Source organism: Odontesthes bonariensis, chromosome 3 (genome assembly GCF_027942865.1).
Source record: "Odontesthes bonariensis isolate fOdoBon6 chromosome 3, fOdoBon6.hap1, whole genome shotgun sequence".
Classification (NCBI taxonomy): Eukaryota; Metazoa; Chordata; class Actinopteri; order Atheriniformes; family Atherinopsidae; genus Odontesthes; species Odontesthes bonariensis.
Genome location: NC_134508.1, coordinates 38,812,135 through 38,823,682, shown reverse-complemented (window position 1 = coordinate 38,823,682; position 11,548 = coordinate 38,812,135). Strand labels below are relative to the sequence as shown.

The following is an 11,548-nucleotide window of genomic DNA, read 5'->3' as shown; positions in this document are numbered from 1 at the left end:
ACTGATAAGATCTGTTGGCTGTGCATTTCTATCCACGTTGTCTACTGAGAATGTTCCCCTGTATCAGTTTAGTAGCTGTATGTTTGTCACCCTGCATAACAGCTGATGTTGAATGTGATATCACCAACCAAGTTATTGCCAAACTAAAAACTCAAAAGCCGATGTATATGTAACGGTGCGTTCAGACCGGACGCGGTGCAAATTTTTCGCGCGACGTGATTACATACAAAGTCAATGCAAAGACGCGAATAGACGCGAATTCGAGCCGGCGGCGCGAATGACGGTTTTGAGGCGGCGCAAATGACGCGAATGACAAGACGCGAATTGGCGTGAGTTCAGAAAATCCAACTTTGGCGAAATATTCGCGTCATGACAGCCTCTCAGCGTTGAGATTCTGGACGACAGTGAAGTCCCGGGATCTTTTTAATTGATTTATCTGCCACTCACCGGAGACAGATGGACTGGCGCTCCGCAGCTCCGTGCTATTTTCTCTCCCTTCGTATCACTGCAATGCTATGTAGACCGTGCAGACCGAAGTGCAGCCTGAGCAGTCCCCTGCTTCCGAGCGGTAAACACCGTAACAGGCGCGGCAGGCGGCAGCACGCAGTGATATGAAGGGAGAGAAAATAGCGCCAAGCGATTGTGAGGTCTGACTTTTTCCTGGAAGACAATTTTGTGAGGCAAATGAATTACTCTTTTGAACACATATTGTTTGAGAAGCAAAACCCTCTATTTTTGTAGCCCCAGCCAACTAGCCGGACTACTTTTGTCAACGCCAAAACAAGTCTGAAACTTGGCTCACAGTACGCAGCGGGGGGTAAGAAAATGTTCATAAATTATATTACTCGTATGGGATGTCATACAGCTTCATGTCAAAAGAGGCGAACTATCCCTTTAAAGCACTCCCAGAAAGTCATTAGAACACAACAAGATACAGAAGAAATGTAGCCTGACTACGTCATACTCACGATTCTAGTCAGAATGTGAGTCTGATACCGCTCAATAGAGTTTTGAGTATGGGGCGTGTTTCAACCGAACCAGGAGAAAAATGCCTCTTCGCTCAATTGGATAGACCTACAACCAATCAGAGGAACGTAGTATGTGACGTAGATTAAGCGACACACACTTGTTGTAGGAAGGACGGCAAAAACATCTTTTCTATCGATAAAAGCCTTTATCGCGTTCCTCTGTTCGTTTTTCAAAACGAATGCAATGTGGAGATCCTGTAGAACAGACTCGATGGCAGAATCTACACACCCTAGCTCTCCAGCGGCAGCCATCTTTGTTTCAAACGAAGTCAAACCAAGCGCTCTTTAGTGACGTAGTCGATAATGTCCCTGTTGATCATCTGTCCATCATCGTATAAAGCCCGCCCTGGCAATCTGATTGAGTCGACTGATTCGATGTCGGGCATAATGATTTCCCAACTGAGCAGAGCCAGACCGAACTTCCCGACCAAAAATTTTATGGGCGGAGCTAAGTTCGGCTGGCACCCTTTTAGAGTTCGGCTCACATTTTAGAGGACAAACGTCTAAGTAATTATGATTAACAATTTAAAAATTTAAACACTAATGTACAAAATTAATAAAACAAAAACCCAACCCTTTGATGGAATGGCAGCCATTTATTAAAACAAATGGACAACAGATTAGTAATAGTAAAAGAAACAATACATGATTAATGTCCCTTTTAGGCGTCCAACACACAATTGCACAAGACACGCCATGTTCACAGCAGAAGGCCGGCGTGCAACAACAGAACGTCATTATTGATCAAATGGCATATGACATTTAATTACACCACTGTTGATTTTTGCCTATGTACTATTCTCACTTTTTGTGGGTATTAAACATGTTTTGTTTTATTCCTACACCTACAGGTGGTAAACATTAGGTTGTCACATAAAATAAATAATGAAATATAAGCCTTGATGAAATATTCTCCTGGAAATAAATGAAAGTTCTGAATTATTTAACTTAAGATACTCTGTATTTGAACTTTTCCAACTTAGTCCCTTTATTTGTTCCACATTTAAATAATTCCCTTATGATTCTCTGACTTTACACAGCAGGTACCTTTTTAAGTACTTCCTGAAAGTATTGTCTCGCACACCATAGATAAGTGGGCTAATCGATCTTGGCAGGACCTGTACAGTAATATAGGAAGCAAAGAGAGCGTCATTGTAGTTTTTGGGGAACGATCGTTGCAGGATATCTACTAACTGAGGGAATACATATGTTGTCATGCACAGCAACACCTGAAACCCATGCAGGAGGATTGTGTTTCTGGCTTTCTTAGCATCTTTGCTTGCTGTTCTGGCAGTGAACAGAATCTTGAAGTAAGTGTAAAATATGGTAAACCAAACTATAACTAGAAACACTATATATGTGATATCTCTTTTTTTTAGGATGAGGGGGTTTGGGAACACATTTTGTCTGATACAGAACACTTGGGAACGAAAGAAATCCAGTGGCTGTGTGGCCAAGGTGATAAACAGATCAGGAAGGACAGACAACATGCTGGTGGCCCATATTAATCCAATCAATGTTAATGTTCTCTTGACAGTGCAGATCTGAACATGACGGAAGGGAAAGCAGATGGCGATGTAGCACTCCACTGCCATGCAGGCCAGGTTCAGAGGAGTGTTTTCAGTGGTGAAGAGAGCAATAAGTATCATAATGCCACAGACAGAAACATTGAGTTTGTAGATGGTGTAACTGATGATGAAAAGTACGACAGTCAGAGACACCTGGAGCATATCGTTGACCACCATGTGAATAAAAAGGATATACCGAGGATTCATGTTGAAAATCTGGAGGGAGAAATGACATTAAATGGAGGAAAGGATTAACAAATTACAATTTAGTAGATGTTGGTGGCAGTAGCAGAAATACCTATAAATAACCAGGACAATTTTCCTGGGCATCACTACTGTAGAAAATTAAACTTGCTAGAAAATTAAACTTGCTGTAAACTTACAATTTATTCAGAAACTTGTTACCTATTTTAGTTTTAAACGCTGCAACAAAAAAAAAGTATCAAAGTGATAATAGAGCTATGATCTTTTGGTGTCTAAACTCGCATTTTTATGGAATCAGATTTGAACAATGTGCAAGAAGCTGACTGACAAATATGATTTGAGCTTCTATGTGGAGGTGACTTTAAGAGGATAAATCACTCCTGAAGTATACTATACCAAGCTCACATGAGATCTCTGCTCACAAAGCTGATGACAACACACACTGGCACAGATCTCCTGCTGACTTAATTTTTCAGTTAAGATGGCAAAAAGATGCACGTTTGTCTGTCTTAGAGCCATGACATTTGCAAATCAAAGGTGACTAAACTAGCATGTCAAATAAAGGCACATCAGACCTGGTGTTTGCAGAATGTGTGAATAATATTCACATTGATGTAGTTGACAGAAATCCCAAGAAAAATGACAATCACGTTCTTAGTCACAGCTTTAATGAAGGAATCTGGATACCATGTTACCATTGTTGCATTCACAGATGACGTGTTCATCTCTGGAAAGCTGAAGCTGGAGATAAGCAGACAGCAGAGCACAAAACGTGATTTAAAAAATAGAATAGCTACAATAGTTCAAACAGAATACACCAATGGTCCATGTTTTATAAGAAATGCTTTTTAAGACATGAGACAGTAATCAGATTTTTATATTACCAGAAAGAAATAACATTATGATAATAATTACACAACAGAAACTTCCAGAACTCACTGTACAGAACTTGTTTTTGCAGAATTAGGTTACATAAAAAAACAAAATGCATAATTTCAAATTAATGAAGCCTTGTAGTATTTCTAATTAAATTATCTGATAAACATATAAAATATTATTTCTGAAAAGACATACTCAATTATATAAGACTGAATTGTACTTGCTTCACACAGCAGATTGGAGCATTACTCTGAAATGTAAAAATTTTCATTTAATTATCAGAAATTAAATTAAATATCAACTCAAAGTGGAAAAAATGACATGTAAAATGTAGATTTTGGAAAAGGGATAATCATGCAGTTAGATAACTATTTTTCATTCATTCATTTTCAGATTATAGTTGGTGATATTATCTTTGTTTTTGTAGCCGTCAGAATGATGCTCTACAATATGAATGAATGTAGTGAAAATACAAAAAAGATAATAATTACCTGCAAAAATGTCACAAACACATACAAAACAGTTTATACACTTTGTGCACCACAACAGATCTGACACCAGATCTGACAATCCTATAATGTTTATTGGAGAAAAAATACAGCCCCGCCCCCCTCATTTGCATGACGAGGCTGAAACTCATGCATGAATGTAAAAACAGAGGGAAATGTAAATTTATGGGTTTTCTGAAATAAAGGGCATAGATTCAGGTAAATATGTCAATGAAAAACTACTATAGTTGAATAAATTTAATGGAATAAATAGACAATGCAAAGACAATAAATAATATAGAACAGAAAATAGTAGAAAGTAGTATATAAATAAAGACAGGGACTTTAAGAAATTAGTAAAAAAAAATCAGAAAAGAACCGATAGAAAAAATAAATCAAATTGAAAATAAATGGCAATTTAAAAACATTAAGGTATTAATAGAAAATTAAACAACTATTGTGGAAAATTAAAGCAGAAATATCAGTTTATTCCCATTTTGTACTTAAATGATCATATCAAGGTACTTGTACAATGTTTTTTTATTTTGATTGTATTGATATTAATTTGTTTATTCAACCATTTATATATTTTTGTATTTATTTCTGATCCTAATAGTTTCTCCATAGTGTTGCACTCACTCCACACTACTGTTGATATGCAAAAATAGATGTGGTATTTGATATCAACACAAGGAACCTTATCTGCTATTTTAAAATGTGTTGTAAAGAAAACAGCGATTTCCGCAGCCTTAAATCTGCACCAATCTTGCAAGTCAATTAACTAAATTCTGAACATTATTCAAAACAGATATCAGCAATGCACATCCTGTTAAAACACCATATTTTACTTTCAAATACCTGAAAAGCAATATTTATGATGGGATTTATTATAGGAGTGTCTGTTTTGACATGTCATTCGGTGTGATGTAGGCCATGACTGATTGGTTTTCTGGTGTGTTTTAGATCCGATTTTAGCAGTAGGCTATGGAATGGATATAAAACCTATATCCTAACCTTGACTAAACCATGTCAGCAATCTTTTTTGAAAGGACAGAAATACCTTTTGATTTCCATTCTCATAGGATTAGCTTCTTGGCATTGATCATCCCTAGAGAGAGTAACAGGTGTGTGTTTTTACAGAGGTGAACAGTGGATTACGGGCAACCCAGATAGAAAACGGACTCCGGACTTGATCTGTTCCGGATTTAGGGTAGGCTCAGGAACGGACCCGCAGAACGGACCCGCAGAACGGACCCGCAGAACGGACCCGCAAAACGGACCCGGATCGGAGTCCACTTGCACACCGGAACGGATCCGGAACAGATCCAGATCACGGCCCAGATCTGCCCCTGACCCTATCCGGATCCACACATTAAGTGCCACATCCGGCCCGGATCCGTTTTGGATCCGTTCATAGAACACATCATCCGGCCCGGATTCGTTTTGGACCCGTTCATAGAACACATCATCCAGCCCGGAGCCGTTTCGGATCTGTGTATGATACTTATAATGGAGGTGGTCCAGAACCTTTATTTATTATGAAATTAACAAAAGTAGATACAGATAAAAACTTGCTTACCAACTAGAAATGACTCCATAAAAACCCCAACCAGTTTAGCCTTATACACCTGAAAATGATTTATTGTGAAGGTGCAAAAGACCTAAAATTGGGTTATTATGAGTAAATTTACAGTTTTGAGGCTGCACAGTGGTGCAGTTGGTAGCACTGTTGCAGGTGTTAGAATCTTTCTGTATGTGGTTTGCATGTTCTTCCTGTACATGCATGGGTTCTCTCTGGGTACTTCATCTCATCTGCTATCCATTGTGCAGTACTGCTCTCCCTGCCTCCCTCATCCTCTATACCAGGACAGTAACCTCCACCAACCTCCCTGGAGATGGGACATTAGAGTATGATCCTTGTGATTATGTGATTGGTTGGATACAAACAATTAAGAGGAATTAAGTTCACTTAAAAGAACACCAGATTGACCAACACATCACTACAAGTGGCTAATAAGATAATGGACACACATGATGGAAATTCTTAAATGTATTTATTAATACTCACACACTCATTTAAATGAACAATAAAAAAAATAAACAAGAAATGGCATAACATGTGTTGTGCTGTGCTTAGACATGGTCAGCAGGGTGAACCTCGTGTGTACTGCGTCTCCTTGAGGTTCCCCTATCTGCTGCCAAGTTGAACCACCGGGTGGCATGCTTGCAGACATCATGTTCAGTGGAAGCACGAACGACTGGATTTATTCTGACAGAATCTGTAATCACAAAAGGAAATTTTCAATTAAGTTATCATCATCCGCCATCATAATCACAATTTGTAATGTGACAGGATACACATATAGATGCACTCCAAAATAGACAATCTGTCACATACTTCAGACATAGAATTTCTAAATATAGGAATGCAGTTTAAGACGAACAAAAATAACCTGTGTATAGTCAACTTAGATGAATGAGTGATGAGTGAATGATATAGTGACCAAAACTACCAGGGTTAACCCAAATCTACATTACCTACCAGCAATATGCTATGTGAGCTAGCTAACCACACTCGCTATGCTATATGCTATATCGCTATGGTATGCTATATCGCTATGCTATATTACAAAGTTAAAAGTTAAATCATAGAAACAGATTCACCCGCTTTCCATCTGCATAAACAAGCATATATTAACAGTTTACTTACAGTGTAGGAAGTTTACTTACAGTGTACGATCTGCCGAAGGAGACGTTTCGCTGTTGCTTTCCAACTTCCAACTTCGAATGACGCTGTAACAAAGAATGGTGCGCTTCCGCTGTTTCACAGTACATTGTTTGGAGGCGGGGTGTGTTGCTGCCCAACTCTGAATGCAGCTGAAGCCGAGGTTTGAAAAGAGCGTGTACAATGTGCGGATCCGCTTAGAGTCAGCAACGGGTCCGCTGAACACTGTGTGAAGGCGGGGCGAGCGATTGATCAGGACGGCGGACCTGCCCGGCTTGAGAGCGGATCCGCCCCGGAGTCCACTGCTATCTGGGAAGCTGAGGATGGAGAATTGAGTTTGTGGCTAGAAAAGCCTTTATATAGCCTGGGAATTCCCATGCTGCTTTGCGCGCGATTTTCATTCACACTGCAAAGGCAGCCTGGAAACCACCGTCCTTATTTTTGCCTGAGTTAGGGAACCAATCACAGATCGGGGGGGGGCAGCAAGACGATGACGACGTCTATGCGCAACACCGAAGCTTGTAGAGTGTCAATCCAACATGGCACAGAACGTTACGTTACCGTTCGATGCAGCCTTAGAAAGTGTTTTAAGTAGCTTAGAACGCAAGTTTACTTTTAAAAAAGAGCAACGTTTGGCGTTGAAAAAGAAGGATGTATTTGCGCGTCGAATTTCTGTCGCTCTACATACGTCATCTGTGATACAATTGGCTATGAATCGCGCGCAAAGCAGCATGGGAAGAACCAGACACCATTTGATAGACATTCGTAGCACCCAATAAATGGCTCTAGGCATTCGTAAACCACGCCTCAAATAGGAGAAAATGCACACCTAGTTCCCAGACCACCATCTCATCGAGATGTGGACGCGTCAGCCAGGCTACCTTTTATAGGCCTTGGGGTATAAATTTAATAATTTTGCAATGAAAGCAAATCAAAGTGAGCAATGAAAGAGTGTGAGCTAACTTATCGCACAGTGGTGAGACAGAGGATTAGTTCTTATGCAACCTGAGTTTTGAATAATCAGAGTTAGGGAGTTATATGAACTGGTTCCTAATAGAGTAGGACCATGTCATCATTAGACTCATGCCCTTTTCAGTTTGGGATAGCTTTATACACAATCACTCTTAACAAGAGTAAGACTTCATGATTCAGTTTAATTATCATTATACCACACAACTATAAGTGCAAGTATACCAAATAACACGTGGTTCCTCCATGCTACAAATAAAAGACCGGTTACATTATGCATGAAAAGATTAGAAATAAATCAGAAAAAGAAATTAGATTTTTAAAATTGAGTGTGGAGGGTGAATTCAGTACCTGTGTACCAGTCTCAAGATGGCAGCATATTTACAAGGCTTTTGTGAGGATGGGTATTGCCATGCTCTTTATCTTTATATCCTGCTTTTACCATTATTTTTTCATACTTAGTTCAATTATTTACACATCGTAGACGATATATTTGCAGTTATCTTCGAGACTAAACTTTGTCCCTTTTTTGTTATCAGCAACTTTGAATTTGAGCATGTTGAATGCTTTAGTGTGGGTTCTTATTTTCAGCATGGTTTACATAATAAATACCTTTTCAGGTACTTCCTGAAAGTTTTATTTCGTATGCCATAGATAACTGAACTAATGGATCGCGGTAATACCTGAAAAAGTATGTAACAAGCAAACAGGGAATCTGAATAATTATTCGGGAACCATTGCTTCAAAGCCTGTTTAAACAGGGGAACTACATATGTTGTCATACACAATAAGACCTGAAACCCATGGAGGAGGATTGTGTTTCTGGCCTTTTTAGCATCTTTGCTTGCTGTTTTGGCTGTGAACAGGATCTTGAAGTAAGTGCAAAAGATAGTAAGCCAAACCAGAACAAGATACACAATATAGGTATTGTCCCTCCTCTTGATGATGCTGGGATGTCGAAAAGCTGTTTCCCTGAGGCAGAACACTTTGGAATAAAAGTAGTCCAGTGGCTCTATTGCCAAGGTAATGAATAGATCAGGAAGAACAGACAGCATGCTGGTTGCCCAAATTAACCCAATCAACATCCACGTTCTCTTGGTGGTGCAGATCTGAACATGATGAAGGGGCATGCAGACTGCGATGTAACACTCCACCGCCATGCATGCTAGGTTCAGAGGAGTATTTTCAGTGGTGAAGAGAGCAATAAGGATCATAGTGCAACAGACAAAGACCTGTATCTGGTAGATGATGTAGCTGATTAGGAAAAGTGTAAGAGCCAGCGTCACTTGGATCATGTCGTTGACCACCAAGTGGAAGAACAGGATATAACGGGGATTTGTGTAGAAGATCTAAAGGGTCAGAAGAAAAGTACATGTGATGGAGGTACAGGTTTCCTCAACAATAATGAGTCTGGTGTAGTAATTATATTGTAAGAAAAGAAGCTCCAATGGAGGGAAGCTATTTATAATGTTCTTTTAATCTTATTTTCATTTTATTTTTTACAGAAATTGTATTGTACTTTTTGTATGATGATAATAACGATTCATTCATTTGTTCATTCATAAAACACTCAAACATTCTTTTAATAATTGGTGTAAATTTACATCTTGTATCGGTATGAAACTAAAATTTTGAAACATTTTTGATTTTCCTTATACATTTTTTAACACTTTATATTTATTTATTTTTGTGTTATTTGTATATTTTGTAATTAAACTTGTAACTATTGCTGACCTGAGCGACTGCCTATCATGGCCTTTTAATTCCTTGTTAAATCAAAGGTTGATTCAAAAGAAGAGGGAAAAAATTAACATAAAGAGAGATGTTGACTATAAATTGCTAGATTAGAAACACAAAATTATCAAGAAATATAAAATTGTCAAATTTCAAGTCAGATTATCAGCGCAGTCCATATATTCCACTGTCTGTGATACAGCATACATCACTGAGTTCACAAAGGGAGCCGCAATATGCTGCTCTGCATCCCATTTACAATAACTGTTAAGCTACAAATTACAGTTTTATGGATGTCAAGTATATATTTTCAACCCAGGCAAGTCACCAAAGAACTGACTATTTCTTGTTGACTATTTTCTATTTATTTGTTCTGTTTAGATGGAAGATGGCCACTGGTCAAAGAGGATAAAGCTTCCAGATAAATAACTGTGTCAGAAAAGGGCCTGGTCTGCATGTGGAATATAAAGCTTGTAATGTAAGAGTTCATATGCATATTTCTTTAGTAAATGTAAATTTAATCATTGCACATAATTACAAAAAAATCTGACCTGGTGTTCACAAAAGGTTTGAATGAGTCCTGCATTGATGTAGTTGATGGAAATGCCGAGAACCACAACAATAACATTTTTGGCAACAGCTTTGGTGAAGGAATCTCGAAACTCTATGACCACAGTCACATTGGCTGATGAAACATTCATTTCTTGAAGGCTGTAAAAGTAACAAAGGAGAAAACATGACAATGCTGCTACTTTACTCTTCACTAGAACTTGTTCAAAGTTAAGATCACACAGAATAAAACTGAACTAGTTAATGTTCATAATTCACCATTTAAAATTCATGGTCTCAAATTGAGCTAGTTCTCATCATTTCCCACTTTCATGATCGTCTTTGAATTACCTCCTAATATAATACATAATGCCATGAAGTGGAACATGGACATTCCAGACATCTGAGCAGAAGCACAGTACACATATTTGCATACATCTGATTTATTCGTAACGTTCGAAAAGTTTAATATCTTAAGTTATCCATTAATCCTCTTTAAAATGTAATTTATGATTGCAATATATATGAGTTACTTAATGATATGGTTTTGTGTTTCATTGCTATACATTTGTATTCTTTAAAAAAAAATGAATGTCATCAAATGACATCCAGTGACACCATTACACAGAAAGATAAACAAATCCATCATTATTGGGAGCTAAAACTGAATTATTCAAGTGAGAAAAAGAAGTATTCACCTCAAGCTCAGGATTAAGGCATCAACTTGAATCAGTCTGGGATTGATGTTGATGCTTTTAAAACCTAACAAAGGCAAAGAACAGATTAGGGAATGTTTTAATTGTCACTGCATATCCAGTGTGTATCCAACTGTCAAAATAAAACGACCTGATTAATGAGCAGATAATTATAATGAAATATTTTTTTTTCATTTTTTTAAATAACTTTTAATGTTCTGTCGGTGGCTTTTGTTGAATGCTTGACCAGCAGACTTAAATTGGTTTCCTGTAAATCTGGATGAGAGGAAGAAAAATGTAGCCACAGATGAAAGGAATCATTGGAAGTATTTATGAGAATCTGAAATAAAACAAATTTTAAACAACCCTGTTTCCTATAGTCATATGTAGTACATCACACATCAGCACCACATGAATACAATACCAGATACAGTGTAGTATGAAGTTATTAAAACCATATAAAAGAACTTAGAATGACAACATTTTTATGTTGTTTCACGGTTAAGTACTTAATTTCTGGTCATGCCAAATATCTGCATAGCACCTACCTTACTGTGTTTAGACCAACATTGTCACCTCAGACTTTATATGCAGTTTGGCTGGCAATAATCCAAGGATCCGTGGGTATACGTGTACATACATGGGCAGGCATTGTGGGTGTGTGTGCATGTTTGTGGGTGTGAGTATTCATTTCAAAACTATTAATTTT

The 11,548-nt window shown here is 37.9% G+C and overlaps 2 protein-coding genes across 2 annotated transcripts; both read right to left on the bottom strand.

Moving 5' to 3' along the window:
• Positions 1-2,044: 2,044 nt before the first annotated feature.
• LOC142377931 (odorant receptor 131-2-like) lies at positions 2,045-3,525 on the bottom strand. The gene is made up of 2 exons (XM_075462268.1): positions 3,376-3,525; positions 2,045-2,812 (listed from the first exon to the last, which is right to left on the bottom strand). The coding sequence occupies exons 1-2, from the start codon at positions 3,523-3,525 to the stop codon at positions 2,045-2,047; spliced, it is 918 nt and encodes a 305-aa protein (XP_075318383.1).
• Positions 3,526-8,448: 4,923 nt separating this feature from the next.
• Positions 8,449-10,296, bottom strand: LOC142377008 (odorant receptor 131-2-like). Its single transcript, XM_075460720.1, has 2 exons — positions 10,147-10,296; positions 8,449-9,210 (listed from the first exon to the last, which is right to left on the bottom strand). The coding sequence occupies exons 1-2, from the start codon at positions 10,294-10,296 to the stop codon at positions 8,449-8,451; spliced, it is 912 nt and encodes a 303-aa protein (XP_075316835.1).
• Positions 10,297-11,548: the final 1,252 nt, after the last annotated feature.